This window comes from Phasianus colchicus, chromosome 17 (genome assembly GCF_987193195.1).
Source record: "Phasianus colchicus chromosome 17, bPhaCol1.hap1.1, whole genome shotgun sequence".
NCBI lineage: Eukaryota > Metazoa > Chordata > Aves > Galliformes > Phasianidae > Phasianus > Phasianus colchicus.
In genome coordinates, this window is record NC_143452.1 from 2,697,748 (window position 1) to 2,714,880 (window position 17,133).

The 17,133-nt window shown below is 51.7% G+C and overlaps 1 protein-coding gene across 3 annotated transcripts in view; it reads right to left on the bottom strand.

Annotated features, from left to right (window-relative positions):
- Window positions 1-13,724, bottom strand: part of TOX2 (TOX high mobility group box family member 2) — a 111,931-nt gene extending 98,207 nt beyond the window's left edge. For 2 of the 3 annotated variants that reach the window (XM_031603115.2, XM_031603112.2), the window contains exon 1: window positions 13,538-13,724. In XM_031603115.2, coding sequence (XP_031458975.1) covers window positions 13,538-13,639 — 102 coding nt within the window. In that variant the 5' untranslated portion in view covers window positions 13,640-13,724. The remainder of the gene's footprint in view (window positions 1-13,537) is intronic. The other variant, XM_031603113.2, reaches the window with a different exon arrangement.
- Window positions 13,725-17,133: the final 3,409 nt, after the last annotated feature.

The following is a 17,133-nucleotide window of genomic DNA, read 5'->3' on the forward strand; positions in this document are numbered from 1 at the left end:
GTAAGTTGATAATGCAGTAGGATTTGCTGTTAAATATCATAATATTATGATACCCCGTGTCAGATTCCTGCAAGCTTTGCGAGCTGTGCAGCGTCTATTAACTAAATACTTTATTAAAGGAATGGTTTGAAAAGGTTTCTATTCTAATTTAGCTCAGAGCACTGAATACTGGGGGATAAAAGAAGGGGAAAAAAAGCTGTGGTTTAATTCACCACCAGAAGTGACTTGGAGGAGAGCAGCATCTGTCATCATCATCATCATCATCATCAGAAGGGGGAACGGCTGTTTACGAGGGTGGATAGTGATAGGACAAGGGAGAATGGTTTTAAACTGAGACAGGGGAGGTTTAGGTTGGATATTAGGAGGAAGTTTTTCAGCCAGAGGGTGGTGAGGCACTGGAACAGGTTGCCCAAGGAGGCTGTGGATGCCCCATCCCTGCAGGCATTCAAGGCCAGGCTGGATGTGGCTCTGGGCAGCCTGGGCTGCTGGTTGGTGACCTGCACATAGCAGGGGGTTGGAACTGGATGAGCACTGTGGGCCTTTGCAACCCAGGCCATTCTGTGATTCTATGATCATCAGAGCCAGGTGGTGGGAGGCACTGAGGTGGAACCAGAGCCTCTTACAGCAGCACTGGGACCAGAGGTCCCCCATCTCCAAAGGCACAAACTGGTTTTGTGTGCCTAACTCTGTGCCCACCCCTCCTGAGTGGGAATGGGATCCCGACAGCCCCATAAGCACCACCAGGAAGTGTTTTAGCTTGCGAGCAGGGAGTTTCAACATGCAAAGGCAGGCATGAGCAATCATCTCCTAAGAGCCCTTAAAGTCACTCATCTCTCGGACTTCAGATTTAATTCTTCAAATATATTCTGCTCATATCAAACCTAACAAGTTCTCAAAAACTGGAACTGCCTTCTCTTCTGGTTCACAGCAGAAGCCCCCAGCTCTCAGAGGGAGCTCTGTGCCACGCAGGGTGTTCCAGGCACTGCCCTGGGAAGGGCCTGGCACCACTTTTGGGTGGAACTCCCCTCTGGAACAGCCAGGGCAGAGAAATTGCCTCTATCAGCCCTATTGCTTCCAAATAGAAGTGGACAGATGTGCAGTTCCAATGGTCACTGCAAACATGGCTCTTGTCCCAGCTCTGCACTTTGTGCATGACTCAGCCACGCGGGCAGCAGTGGCCCATTTGCCCTCCCATCGTTTCCTCGAGGAGATGAGTGTGGAAGTGAATGAAACTCTCTTCCACCATTTTTTCCTCCTGGTTTTCTGAAAGGAAAGGAACTGAGGTGACGTGCCAAAGACAAGATCTCTTGTAGGCCTGGAGCTGAAGCTGGGCTGCTCAGGTTCTGAGTAACGTGGCTGTGGGATGCTGACAGCATCCCCGTCCCAGAGACCTGGTGGAGCAAACAAGATGGGACTGCAAAGGGGCATTGCCTCATGCAGCAGGGGAAGCCCAGCCCTGCGTGCCCCAGCCCTACCCCAGCAGCACACAGAGACCCTCCTGTCCCCAGCCAGGAACTGATTCCTCTTCCAGGATATCCAGGTCATCCCCATTTGGTTTACAGCTCAGAAATAATGAGCTAACTGCAACGCGATGCTTAAAATAAATGGCCAACACCTTTGCACAAGGAGAGCTTGACTTCTCTTTTCAATGCTCGCAGTTGCTTTCAAAGTGTTACTCATTGCATTGAAAACAAAACCAGACTAAAAATGTCCTTGTTAATGTATGGGAAAGGAAAAGAAGCAAGCAGGTGGCCTTGGCTGCACGATCCTCTTACCGCAGCATTGTTACTAAACTGAACGTTTACACAGGTCTGACAAATTGTTTGCAATGAGCGTGTAGGCAGCAGTGCTACCAGATGTTGTTCTCCTAATATTTGCTATATTACATCATTGGATACTGCTGGAAAGCCAACCTGTGCCAAATTTGCCGAGGCCTCGGCTTGCTGTGCGTGCATCTGCAGCTCCAACAAGCTGAGCTCTCCCTTGGACTCGGGTGCACAGGAGCCTCCTGAGCTCAGGGCTGTGCATGCACACTTGCTGCTGGTTTGGCAACTGCTCTGCACCACCGACAGCTATTGAGGCCATTGTGGACATATTGAGGACATTGCTCAGCAGCAAGAGCTTCCCTCCCTCATCCCACCATGAGTCACGTTTTAGAAAAAGAGGGAAAAAAAAAATAACCCTAAATGCAAATAGAATTTGGTGCTTTTCTTCCTCATGTTCGTTGAGTTGCACCTCCCAAGGGATCCGACCAACCCTAGGCTCCCTCGTCCCAGCGCCCAGAGAACGACAGCATTGGATGGATGGAAATGCTTCAACTACTTTGCCAGGGTGAGATGCTGCTCTTCCTCACTCAGTTATACACCAAAACACGGATTTCCCACCCAGAGACCTGTGCTATCCATCCCCATGGCTCTTGGCTCCAGTGAGGCTGAGCAATGTGACCCCGAAGTGCTTAAGAACTCTAATGGGGAGCTTACGGCGACTGGTATTTCTCTTGTTCAAATGAAGCACATGCAAAGGTAACTCTATTTTAAACAAACTACCATCAGCACACACGCACTCAAAGATACCGAATATTCTCCTCCACCATATGGTGAATTCAGTTTCTGCTTTTCAGAGAGACACAAACACTGGGCTGTGCAGCCGCACGATGAGGAAAGTGCAGATCGCTGCCCTTAAGATTCTCTTCTTAATGAAGTCAAGAAGGCTCTGTTTAATGTATATTTCATTTCAAGCTCTCTTTCTCCCTACTTTCTAGAAAAGCATAATTTCAGTGACATTATTTCTAAGTTATTCCCAAGCACTATGTTCTGAAAATATTCCCAGCTGCCTATGACTTACCATTGGGCTTCATTTTTCCTTCCCATCCCCAAAACAGTAGGGAGGAAACTGCAACTGCTCCTACAGCCCTGTAAACCCGAAGCAACTCCAAGGAAGCAAAGAGAATAGAGCGAGACTGGTCCTTGCATCCTCTGCACCACTACAATACTTGCTGAGACCATTTCCACCTCCAGCCCCATCTTACAGAGCCTGGAGCTCACATTCAGGATAAAGCACCTGGCATTACCATCCCTTGATGACAAACATGAGTCACTGTGTTGCAGAGCACAGAGAACACGTTGTGTTGCCATGAATTCATATTCTGGGTCTTCCACACTATGAGTCTTCCCATGCTTCCAAGACAGGCTTTGCATGAATATATTTGCCCTCTGTGGTCATAAAGGTTTGGATGCCCCTTGACATGCACCCAGATGTGACAAGTAGCTTGAGGAGACCTGCAGCTTGCCAGCTGCCCTTCTCTTCTGACCCATTCCAAAGCCACCATCCAAGGCACAGGCTTGCAGGTGACACCCTGAGATGGCCAAGCCACAGCACCCTCCTGTGTGAGCAGCCCCAGGGATTGGGCTCCAAGCAAGAAACTCAATCAGAAAACCACCAACCATCCAGGACAACAACACAGCCCAGGCTGGATCTAGATGTTCAACCACAGTGTACAGCTGTACTCATGTTTCACTTCATCTCTAGTTTGAGAGATGGCTTTTGGGGCTTCAACTCAAGTAGCCCATGAGCACAACACCCTGCACACACAACTCCATTGCTGCTGTACATCTTCTGGTCATGCTGTGGTGGGATGCAGGCATCAGCCCCCAGCCAGGAGCCAGCCCAGCGCCCTCCAATTCTGTGGCACTGCAGATTAATTGGATGCTGCAACAGGAACAGATGTACAGCTATCTTAAGCATTCATCAACCTTATAAAGGTTAATTCATTAGCCTTTCTGCTTTGGAGACAGGTTCTGCTTTCACTTACAGCTCCGCACAGTCATCAGCTCAGAGGAGGTCTCAGGGATGTAACCCGGGCAAATCTTATCAATGAATTCAAATCTTGAGCTAAATCAGGAGGAGGAATGGATTTAGCCTAATCCCCTCCAAACATCCATCAGCATCACCTGCCAGTTCCATGGGATTTAATCTCCCTCTAATCTCTCACAAACAGTGGAGTGTGTGGGGAGGAGACTGGGCATGCAGCAATGGTAGTTCCATCTCTCTCCCCCTCCCTCCCTCCAATCTGTCTGCCAAATCACATTAAGAAGCACTTAGAAATTCATTAAGGTCTCTGCTAGCATCATTTTCCAGGCAAACAACCAAAGGAGCGTGCACGCTCCTATGGAGGTCCCACAACATTTGGGACAGGAGGAGAGGTCCCATCTGTTCCTGCAGGGACACCATTCCCATGAAGGTGCTCAGAAGCTCCAGCCTTAATTGCAGTGAGCCACAAGTAGAAGAGAGGTGGAGATGCAAAGATCCTCAAGAAACCACTCACATATAGTGCACACCAACACTGCTGCCAACCCAACAGCATCAACAGAGACCCCAGTGCCAAGAATGAGCTTTGACATGCAGGTACCACAGTCAGCAACAAGCTTACATCCCAGCTCCGAGCGGCGTGCTTTCAGTCCTCCCACTAAAACTATCAGCTGTGAGGGTGTTGTTGGCTCTGATTGCCGTGGATAACGAGGCCAGGGGCTGCTGGCTCTGGGTGCTGTGCCAAGCGACCCGTGGCACGCTGTGCCAGTCCCGTTGGCACGTGCAGGAGCCCCAGCTCAGGGCGTTAGTGTGTGATCCCAGGCTTACATAACACTGCCAAACGACTTCTGGCAGAAACAATTGGTATTAGCAAGGGAAAGGAAGCAACAGGAACAGCCGGCAGAGTGCTGAGACACCTCTCACAGCAGCCCCCAGGCTAAAGGAAAACATAACGACACAACAGAAGCAATACTTGGGCAACAGAGAGGAAGAGGGGAATCCTCCATAGAGGGAATCTGTGGAGAAGATGAGCAGGGAATTCAGCTTTCCCTTTCTCACCTCCCTTCACCCCCTTGGACCGAGATCTGCTTCGTTACAGCATGGATCAAATCTGCACCACTTAACCACAGCAAAGGGAAAATGCACTCCCGCAGGGCCTCAGGCTGTGAGGTCTGAGCAGCTCCTGCTGAGCTAACTTGGCCCCGGGGCTGCTAATTGCAGAGCTCAGCGTGCTCGTGCAGGGATCCAGTGTGCTCATCACAGTGGCCAAGCAGCCCCAAGCAGCCACACAAATGTCACGTTGGGGTTTTTAAGCTCCTTCAGCCTGGATGGTGCTGAATTGTAGAGTCATAGAATTATAGAATCCTTAAGAGTTGGAAGGCACCTTTAAGTCCCACGTTAGATGCTGACAGGCTGCTCTCAGGTCACCTGGCAGCCTTCTCTCCACGCTGCACAGTCCCAGCTCTCTCACCTGTCCTCATAGCAGAGGTGTTCCATTCCATGGACCATTTTGTGGCCCTGCTCTGGACGTGCTCCAGTCCGTGTCTCTCCTGCACTGAGGGCTCCACACCTGGATGCAGTGCTCCAGCTGAGGTCTCACAGCACAGAACAGAGGGGCAAGATCCCCTCCCTCAGCCTGCTGGCCACGTTTTCTTTGGATGCAGCCCAGGATCCGGTTGCCTTCCACTGAGGGCACACTGCTGGCTTACGTCCAGCTTCCCATCCATTGGGGTACCCCCGTTAGTACTGCTTGGCCTTGAGTTTATCTCCAAACAAGCAGAAAGCCCAAAGGAAGCCATGCCCCCTGGCGGCTCCTCCAACTCCAAAGCGATGGCCACCAGTATCAGCTGTCCCCGTCCATGCCACACTGCCACAGGCTCTTGAGACCTTCATTGCCAAGCAGGGGATCCCTTCCCAGCTGGTACCATCTCCACTCTTGTGACACGATGATGATGATAGAAGATCCAGACCCGAGAGCTTGTTCTTCCTTGTCTCCAAGTAAGATTTTGGCATTTTCAAAATGCTGCCCATGATTTCCAGCTTTGGGAGCAAGTGAAAAGCTCCAGCTGAGCTTCACAACATTGTAAGACAGCTCCACAAGACATGGGGATGTTAAATCCGTATTTCCCAGATAATTCACTTAGAGAGGTGCTCTTCAGCAAATAGGAACTGCATCTATGGATTCACGTGCATACTGGAGGACAGTTCTGCAAAGGACTTAAAATGAACCGCAGCTCAAACTAGAAATGTTTCCATGATAACCTTGGATTTGCCAGTTCTGTAGTGATCTCATTTTGACAGTGTGCAGAACCTGATGTTCAGGAATGCAGCCCTGTATCTGACCAACCCCAAAACAGCAACGGGCTTTCCAAGCAGCTGCACGTGCCATTGCTAACTTCTTAAATACATTTCCAGAGCTGCTTCCAACTGACATTTTATGATTTTAAACACGTATCTGTTTCATTTGTGGTCTTGCATAAATGTGATAACCCACTTCCATACTACAAATGGTTATTCCTACCAGGGTTTGCTCTCTGTTCCCAACAAAAGGTCACTGCGTGCGGAACCACCTTACTTCAGTGGCTGCAAGTTCAAGAAGCTCATGTTGATACATTTGAATAGACAGTTGGGTAGATAGTTGGATGGATGGATGGATGGATGGATGGATGGATGGATGGATGGATGGATAGATGGATAGATGGATGGATGGATGGATGGATGGATGGATAGATAGATAGATAGATAGATGGATAGATGGATGGATGGATGGATGGATGGATAGATAGATAGATAGATAGATAGACAGACAGACAGACAGATGGATAATACTCTTCCCCTTTCCAAAGCCCAATAGTAGAAAAAACTGTTTAAAATTGCTATCAAAAAAACCCCTACACATCAGTCTGACTTAACTGAAACAGTTCAATCTCCCACATGTGCGGTTTGGCATGGCCACAGCAAACAGACAGCCACCCACAATTCACTTGCCACCTTGATGTAGGTTGTCAATTAATTATAGAGCACACATCCCTGGTCTCTGGTTCACTCTGTGACCTGCAGCCTACTGGACAGACTTTTTATCTCAAGGGAAAATAAAAAAATAAAAAAAAAAAGCCCTACCACTTAATAATGAAAACATGACTCTGGCTTTCTTGGCGTCTAATAAATGCTGTTCTCAGCCTTAACAGATTTATCAGGTTTAAAAGCACCGCGTCGCCAGCATCCGTCTGGGCTGGAGGAGCTCAGAGCCTAACTCCAGCACAGGTCCCTCCATACCCGCAGCCTGCAGGCAGTGACCTCACTGTCTGGCTGCAGGCTCGGCCCTGCTGGAAGGTTTCCTCCTGCTTCCAAGAGCCGTTTGATCTTCAATCAACAATGCTTATCAGCGGCGCAGGCTGCCAGCCTTTCCCCAAAGTTCAGTATTTTTAACAGCGCATTCTTCTTCTCCTTTGAACGCTATTTAGAGACAAGATAACGCATTGGGGAGAAGCTGTCTGCCTGGGCTTAATGCTGGCAAACAGAGCAGGATCCCACCAGGAGCAGCAGAGCCCAGATTCTCCCCAGCAGCATTTCTGCTTTTCCTTCTTCAGACGACATCCACGCGCTTTCTGCAGCCACCATTCAGTTCCATTCTTTTGGACTCGACATAAGTTGGTTTGTTTTGTCTGCCCCAGCAGACAAATGTTGTTTCCATACAACATTTCTTCTGAAGTTTTCCTAAAGTTAATGCCATTTCTACACCGTCCAAGTTGTGCTCTGTGTCACAGTGCACTCTGCCTCATTTCTGACCCCAGGGATGAGTGCCTCAATTCCTGAGAGCCCCTAAAGTCATCTCCGGTGGGACATGTCCCATGGCAGGCAGGGTGCTCACCCCATAAAAACACACTGCTCCAAGCACCGGTAAAAGATGACAAACACAGAATGCATCTTAATCAGCTTATTTTTTGACAAAGTTTACCTTTGTTTTAGGATAATGACGGCACAAAAGGTCTTTGAATTCAGCTGGGATGAGCTGGCATTGCCCCCTCCCAGTGCCCTGGAACCAAGTTCCCCATTGCCATCACTCATCCCATCTCCCCAGCAGCACCATTCAGTTACAGCAGCTCAGCAGCTCCCCACAGCCCAGCACTTCCCAAGGGAAGACTGGGGAATGAACTGCTGGGAACATCTATCAGTGAAACCCTTTGAGGATAGGAAAGCAGAATGCTAGAATTATAGAATCACGGACTTATTAAGGTTGGAAAAGACCACTAAGATCTTCTAGCCCAACCATCAATCCATCACCACCATGCCCACTAACCCATGCCCCTCAGAACCCATGGCTTGGGAGGAAAGGAGCCTCTGGGCAACCTTGGGCTCTGCGTGCCCCGCTCCAGGGACCCAGGTCTCCAACACTGGATGCTCAGAGCTCAGGATGAGCTGAACTCTAAAGCCTGGGGTACTCCAACATGAGCCACTGCATCTGGAAACAGAGGCCAAGGGCAGTTCCTGTAGGGGATGAACAGCAGAGCCACAGCACAGCCCTTATCTCGGGCTCTGGCCACAAGCACACAGCACAGGCTGCACCTCGCAAACAAAAGGAGAGGCAGAAGAAGAGGACGGTGTGCTGGGAAGGGGAGAGCAGGGGCAGAGCTGCATGCAGACAGAAAGGGGATGGAGCCTGTGGGTGAATCCAGATGGGAATGGAAACTCTGAGTCATCGGGGCGGTGGGAAGGAGCTGCTGCTGGGATCCACACAGTCTGATATGGAGCTGGGAACCGGGTCCCACCCCACCACCCCAGAAATGCAGAGCAATTCCACCATAAGAGCAAGGGGCTGGGTGTTAAACCAACAGGAAAATATATATGTGTATATGGATAAAGCTCCCTTTTACACAGCCTGGCCATGCAGCCCCGACTCATCCTGCTTCCTCCAAAATGTTTCTGAGAACCACGTGCAGCCCCAAATCTCCCTTCCAGAGCAACAACTGCAGGCAGAGGGCCCTGCTTTAACACTTCACTCACAGCTGCCCAGCCACAGAGCTGCACGCCACGTCAGGAAGGGATTTAATGTATCTGCAGAGCTCACACAATCTGTGCATGGGATTATGGCAGAGGAGAGAGATTCCATGGCATAATGCAAAGTTTCTGCCTGCAGGCAATGTGGAGCCAATGCCACTTTTCAAGGAAGAAATGGGATCCATCAGAACAAACCACCAAAGGAAACAATAGGAAGAAGAGGAGGGAGGATATATGTGGGACTAAAATATTTTAAACTGGCCTTCTACGTGCAAACCATGCGATACAGCACAGCTCCCAGTCACTTCTTTTGGTACATCAGCACTTGTTTCATTAAGTTTTGTAGTGAGAGTCACCCTCTCTGCTGCAGCTCAGCCCCAAAATAAGATTTAATTACAGGAAAACGTATGGAAAATCACAAAGGTGGAACATCAGAGCTCAGATCTCCATGTAGGAGTCAGTGGTAGCACGGCTGGGACTGCGCCAATGCTGTACCCTGAGTTTAGGAATGAAGAATTAAACAAAGAAGAGATGGGAACGTGGCACACCACAGCTTCTCTGGGTGTGAAATCATCAAGGAAAACACATTAGCAGCACAATAACTTCTTTTTAATGTAGAGCTGTTAGGAAAACACAATTATGTGCTTCATTTACACTGAGAGATATAAGCCAACTTCTGGTAAAAGCATTTTGAGCTCATTTTGTCAAGAAATAAAAGATGAACGAGCAGGATGAGCACAAAGGTAAAGGTAACAGCCCTTACTGGGGACCCAACACCCGCATTTCCAACCCAGCAGGAGCTGCTTGCCAATGAGAACCAAATGGGTCCCACATTAAAAGTCAGCTGGACTTTGTTCCCCATCCAAAACCCTCCATCCCCAAAGAAAGATTTATGTTACATCACAACAGAACTGGCTTAGAAAATAAAAAAAAGGAAAAGAATATATTTTATCTTTCAGAATGGCAAAGCGGTTCTGGAGAAACACAGTGAGAAAGGGACTGTGTTTATTGCTGCAATTTACAATTTACAGTAAAAATCAAAACAAAACAGAATGTTCTGCAGCAACGTACTCAATCCATCAACCCAGACTCCTACCAGCAGCTTGGATCCCATTGCTGAAGGGTTCTTCAAAGAAGAAGAGAGCAGAGCGCAGATTAACATCCATCTCGTGACCACTGGACTTTAATTATCCATAATTGATGATGGTGTATCAGTTAAGCAGTTTTTGTCCATTATTCAGCCAAAAAGGCCCAGGGTGTGTGTGTCGCATCCCTATTTGCATCCCTGTGTGCTGCTGTGCAGTCCCCCAAAAACCCAGCCATCCCAGTGCCACAGCAGTGCTCTCCACAAGGATTTGGTGTCTCCAAGCTGCCCCCAACTCCTTTTCCCCATCAATCATTGACCTCAGTGGAAATCCAGCACTGTGCTAACTGAGCCTGACCAACAAAAACACCAGAAGCCACTGAGGACGTACACTGAAATTCAAAAAAGAGATGCTCATTCTCCCCATAGATTTGCTCTGGATTTGCAGAGCTTCTCTCCCCGCCCATCCCAGCCCAGGGCTGCACACACAGTGCTCAGGCAGGGACCTGCTGCATGCCTCGCAGAAGTGACTCCATCTGGGATGAGAACAAAATCCCAACTGCTGGTGCTTTGTGGGTCCACACACAATCCCAGCTCTCCTTTCAGAGATGGCACAGTGGCACAATGTGAGCTGAAGCTCCCCAGACCCTCGCAGCCACTGCACGGACACATCCTGACACCAAAATGGTGTTTCTCCTGTGCAGTCACACCAACAGAATGTGGCTGGGATCCAGCCCATGGGGCTGGCATTCTGGCACGGGTAATGCTTGTTGCAGCATGCTCCTCTATTTGCCTCTGCACCCCAGGCTGAACCCAGCACCGAATGCAACCTTAAAGCCCGTGCCATTGGTACTGTCTGCAGCAGCCCTGGCAAGTGTGGGCTTTGCTCCTCTCCCCACACATCACGACCTCAAATAGGGCTGGATGCTCCAAGTGATGGAATTCTGGGCAGCCCCAGTGCCACCAGTGTGCCCAGAGCACCACAACTCCTCACCAAATGCAATTAGCATAGGGCCCAATCTGCTCCCAGCTGGGTGCTCACCCTCACCTCTCACCATGGGTCTCCACTGGGGACAGACCCCAGCACATGCTACAGGTGAGCATCTCTCCAAGTAAAATACAGGTGGAGAAAGGAAGGGTGCAAATGTAAGTCTCTGGGAAGGCCTGGGCTGAACACATTGTCCCCATCTCATCTTCCCTTGAAACATCCCTCATTCATTTAAAAATGGAAATTCTGCTTCATTGTACCTCTGTGGCTGTGAAGAGAGACGTGGCTCACTGCAGTGCATGGATTGGGAACCTCACAGCAACAACACTACGTTCAGATGGTGCACAGAGCAATTCAGGATGCTCAGGACTGTGGCTCTGGGCAGCTGCTGATGGGTGGTGACACTGCATGTGTCGGCATCCCCAATAGGAAAACAAACAGCAAAGCCCCTGGGAGCCAGAGCTGAGTCTGGACAAGAGATGCACTTTGGGCAGAGGGTTAAAGCCCCTTCACGGACTGTCTCACCTGTAGCATCACCTGGGCTCTGTGGGGTGCTGCTGTGTGCTCTGGGCTGGGAGCATCATAGGGAACAGAGCCCATGGGCACGCCTTGCCCAGCTCTTGGGGTGCTGTACAGCCTAAGAACTTCCACATTTTCACACTTCAGCCCACATTGCAGATTTTTCAAGCAGAAAAGCTTGCAGGCAGACAATGCCTGAGCTTGGAACGGGAATGGGACTTTCTGAAGTTTCATACAGTGTCCTCCATGGCTTCGAGGGTGCACATGTGCTCAGACAGCGTCCGCAGCAGTGGGTATGGAGTCCCAGCACACCCATGGGCACCTGCAGCCCAGAGGAGCTCTGCAGGGTGATGCCACAGCCCTGCGGTGCTGGGACTGCAGGACTTGTGTCACGAAGAGGGGACAAAGTTGGCTCACTTCACCTCTGCTCCTTTCCAGCTGCCTCATTCCGCAGACAAACGTGCACCGCTGCGCATAAGCAAGTGACACGTGGTAACTCAGAAAAGGGGGGAAAAAAAAAGAAAAAGCACCCTGAAAAGGGTAAATCGCTTCCTTTCTTTCCCCCCCTCTCTCCTCCCCCCTCGGCTGTCTTAAGATCCTCGGTAGCAGTGACAACAGCAGCATCTGGTGGCAGTGGTCAGTACCTTGGGTGCTCCTCTCGGGTGTCCCACGCGCAGCTCCTGCTTCCTTCCAGCCCCACGGTGCCACTCTGCGCACACAAGGGCGGCTCATGTGGATCGATCACAGCTAATCCGGGCCTAAGCCCAGAGATTCGGGGCACCGAGGAGCTCCAGCGCAGGGCTGCGTGGCCAGGCAATGGGGCGGGGGCTGCTTGGGGTGGCACGGCCCCACATCGTGGGCCTGGAGAACCGGGGCACCGCTAAACCGCGTTCACACCTCCAAACTTCGTGGCGATTTGGAGCTCCTAAAAGCAGTGGGATTGGGGTGGATGCAGCACCCAGAGGCGCTCCCGGACCGTCGGTGTCGGCACTCGGTCGCCCATATGCCGGCTCCCCTGGGGTCGGCTCTCGAGAGCGTTTTAAGAGCATCATTCGTGTTTTAGGAACAGCGGCAGTGATAAGAGAACCGTTTGAAACCGGCAGTACGTGAATACAGGAGAAATCTATTTGTTTGCTTTCGGGAGAACCGGGCGTCTCAAAATAAATGAGGGCTATTAGGTTTACTACAACTTAACAAATAGAGACAAATAACCCAAACGGCAGAGAACAGTTAAATACACGCACCGACACACAGAGCTGAATTCCCCGCAGCCGGGAGCCGCTCAGCTTTTCTGCCGCTCCTGAAGAGTTCGGCCCCGAAGTGCCACAGCGGCGGGACGAACCGCTGCCATCCCCCAGCCGCGGCCCCGCTGCAGTTTTGTCCCTTTTTGAAACTTTCCCAGCGCAAACCTCGGGCTTTGCCCCCCCAGGTGCCCCAGGTGCAGGGCTCTGTGCTCCAGCACCGCGATCCCGCAAGGATGCGATACGCGGAGAACTCTTTATCCCCGCGCTCCGACTGCCTCCGCCTTCCCCTCCGGCTCCTCTCGGCCGTTCCGCACGGCTCCCGCAGCGCTCTCAAATATCCCCGCACCGCGAATCCCTCTCCCCGCTATGAACGGGGATGGCGGGTCGGGAGTCGACCGCGATGCGCGCACCGAGCGCGGTGCGAGGCGGGGGGAGCCCGGGGGTTGGGGGGCAGCGCCGGACCCCCGCATCCATCCCCGCATCCAGAAGCAGCTCCGCTCCCGCACCGCCCGGCAAACGAAGGGTACGAAACAAGGCAACAAAGTGCTCACCAACAACGGCAACAAATAAAAAAGCGCACGTAAACCGCTCCGGGCGAAACACTCCCGGAGGGAAAACAGGAAAACAAACCGACAGCTCCAAACGCGGCCGAACCGAGCGCTCCATGCAGCCCCGGGCGCTCCCTCCACCCGCCCGTAGCTCCGGGTGGCGGCCGCGGGCCGATGCGTGGCGGTGCGGGGCGATGCGGGCGGCCCCGTCGCCCACTTTTCCGATCCCCTCCCGCCGCCGCCGGCACTTTTCCTCCCACCCTACGAGAAGTTGCGGGACGAGCCAAGCCCGGGGTTGGGGGGGATGTTGGGAGGGAGGGGGGGGTCGGCCCGCTCCTCGCCCCCTTACCTTGTTGCAGTGATAATAATCCAGCGGCCCCAAGCAGGGGGGGTCAGCGCCGGGCAGAGAGCCCACGGCGGTGGGGGCGGAGGGGTAAAACCGAACGTCCATGCCGGGGCTGCGGGCGGCGGCAGGCGGGGGCTCCAGCGGGCATGGACCCGGCTGCGGCGGCGGCGGTGCCTCTGGCGCGGGGGGCGGGGAGAGGGCGGGCGGCGGCGGCGGCGGGGGGGCGGGCGGCGGCCCCCGGCCCGCCCCGCTCCGCACCGCCCCGCAACGGGGCCGCTTTGTTCGCGGCGGGGCCCCGGGGAGCGGGGTGCGGGCGCGGAGGGTTCGGGGCTGCCGCGCGCGGGAGGGGATGGGGGAGCGGATCCCCTCTCGCCGGCAGTGCTGCGGGGTTTGCCCTCCTCCCGGCCGGGCGTCCCGCAGCCCGCGCCTCGCATCGTCCCGCCTCCTGCTCCAGTGCCACCCGTCCCGCCGGTCCGCTCGGAATGGCCCCCAAACCGACAGCTCGCTCTTGCCGGCTCTGAACTCTCGGCGTGCCCTCCCACCACCCTGAGCCTCTGACATCAGCCCCGCTTCGTGCCCCCACCGGCCCCGCGCTGCCCATCCCGCACCTCGGCAGACCCCGCTGCCGGATGAACGTCGCCCCTTCGCACTGACGGCCCTCCATCCCACCGCCGCTCCGTGGGGCGGACAGTCAGGGCTATACAGCGCCTGCACGGAGCGCTCTGCGGCGCGGTGCCGTTCCCGGAGACTATAATAAGCCTCCCGTGTGAGCCCACGCTGTAGGACTGAGCTGAAAGTGTCGCTTTTCTGGCGGACCGCTGCTGGAAAGTGCCTTTTTATTTTCTCTATTCCTTTTTTTTTCTTTTTTTCTTTTCTTTTCTTTTCTTTCTTTCTTTCTTTTTTTTTTTTTTAAACATCGTGGTTATGAGACCCGGTTGCAACTCCCTGCACGACTCCGGGCAGCCCCGCTCTGCAGCTGGAGCACTGAGCTCAGCAAATGCACGGCTCTTCCACAGCCCCTCGGCCAACCCCTGCCGAGCTGAGGAGGTTTCGAGGGAACGTCAGCTCCAGGAATCAGTGCTTATGTAAAAATCGTGGCTCCTGTTTAAATGAAAACCAAGCGTTGAGCCCTCCATTGATTTGAGGAGAAAGATCGATTTGGGCACAAAAACGACTTCCCGTTCACTATGATTTTTTCAAACCTTCTGAAGCATTGAGCCTGGCAGGGAGCTGCTCCCAGGCCTGCCAGCCAAAGGTGTGATGGGGACACAGGATGGTGTGTATCACAGCTTGCTGATCCACATTCAGCTGCCCCCTGCTTTCACACTCCCTGGAGGGGCTCCTTCTCCCCCACCTCCCAGCAAACACTGCACAGACATCCCAAATTCTGGGCCCATTGTTTCTGTAAAACCCCCCCAAGTGCAGCGACTGCACATTGCAAAGTGCAGAGAGTTAAAACTAAGTGAGAGTTGTTGAAATAAAGGAACAAAGTGTATTTTATGCTGCATTATTCTAGCTTGTTTATCCACAAAATTCAGTAGTTAGTAAGCAGCCTTTGAGTCATTAGTATGAATTAGCAAGGTTTTACTGTATTATTATCTTTATTAATTATCATAATCATTAAATATCATATATTGTACAGACACTGACAGCAGCATTACAGTTAAGGCTGAATTGTTTTGTTTTTTTTTCACTTATAGTGGGATTAATTCTGTTGATTCCTGTAACAACTAAAGCATTCTATCACTGAATGCTCAGCACTGCTCTGCAGCTGCAGCCCGCTTCCCTTGCAGTCCCATTCCAACCACCTCGAGGCACACCAGTTGCTCCTTCATTGGTCTGAACTGCTTTCCTCCTGTGCTGATGTGGGACCTGTGCTATAGAACCTGGCACCCTCCCACTGGGATGGGACACAGGGGACAGAGCCATTGCAGCCTCAAACAGGACCAGAAAATGAGCAAAGCCTTCAATGCTGGGCCAAGCCAAAGGGACAGGAGTGGAGAGCTGAAGTGCGAACATAGCTGGGCACATTGCTCACAGCACAATAAAGCCTGATATTAAAACATGGCCATGAACAGGCACCGTTCTCTTCGTTCTTCTTGCAGCTGATTCCTCACCAGGCCCAGGAGGTCAGGACTTCCTCTGGCTGGGCTGCTGAACCAGGAGCTGCACACATGGCAATTCTGATTTCATGCCTAACGTTAGCGCTGGGACAGAAAGAGCAGGGTGATTATCTCAGCAATCCCATTTAAGCTGCACTGACTCCTCACAAAGCAGAGAAAACTCTACAGTGGGTATTTCTAAATATGAGGCTAAACCTGAACAATCTGAATTTCAAAGGTTTGGAAGCTGGGAAAGTGGGCTGAAGTGATCAGTTTTGCTCTTTGTTTCAGAGCCGTCCTCCAGCGCCCATCCCTCTTCTTAACACTGTGTTTTAATTCATCACATGCCAGCAAAAATGCCTGCTGAAATCATTTTTAAAGTAATTGAGCACTCTGCAGTTTTGTTATTCTCAAATACTGGTATCCATTTTCCAAGGTGTTATGCAATGGTATGTTGGCATTTTAGTCCCACCCCCAGTTTACGTCTGAGGGCGATTTAATTCAGAGCGGCGCTCCGCATTTCTGCAGGGAAGTGTTTGGATTCAGTAGTTCCATTGGCCATAAAAGTGCTGAACAAATGGATAAAACCGGCTGCCAACGAACACAATGCAAATGTGTACATTAAAATGCAATGAAAGTGGATTAATTAAATCCACATTGCATCTGGATTCGCGCGTAATGCAGAGCAGAATTCAACGCGAGAGCTTCCCATTACTTTGAGTGGGTTTGGTTGGAGGTTGTTGGCTGGTTGGTGCTCACTCACCCATGCGGGTCAGGCTCAGTGCCACCCCCATCCAGGTGAGCTGGATGTGACCCACAGCTCCAGGGTACAAATCTAGCATTCCACATCATTTAAAATCGAACGTAGAATCTCACCACTGCTAACAAAGCAGATGGTATTAGGCCTTCTTTCTGGCATTGGGTTTTGGTACCTGTCCAAAAAATCTTCTTGACATCCTTTAAACGCAGCTATTTAACCACCTGTCACTTTGCTTTGGATGCCCATTGAATTTCTGACAGGAAAAACATTATTTTGTCTGCACGTTATTTCGTGCCACAAGAAACGCAGCACATGTACAGCAAAGTTTACTCATTGTGTGAAGATCTATTTTAAAAAAGAGGAGAGTTGTTACACGCTACTGAGGCAATTACTCCGTAATTAATGTCATTGATGGGATAAAACACTGCAGAAGCCCAAACAGAACCAAACAAAACGCTCTCACATGTGGCAGAGAAGAGCTGAGGGTGCTCACGCATCCACTCTCATTGCTCTGCTGCTTGAATGGCACCATGTGTGCTGCTGTCACACACAGCCTGGCGGATGCTCGGCACTCAGACCCCATCCTTAGGGGCAGCAGCAGCAGCACAAGGTGTGGATGGGAGCTGGGAAGGCACCGGGCTGAGCTGCGACCACTGTTTAGGAGCTGGGATGGGTTAGGAGACACTGTGCAGCAGGAGGATGCTGCATGGTTTGTCAGCAGCCCTGTACTTGTGGAG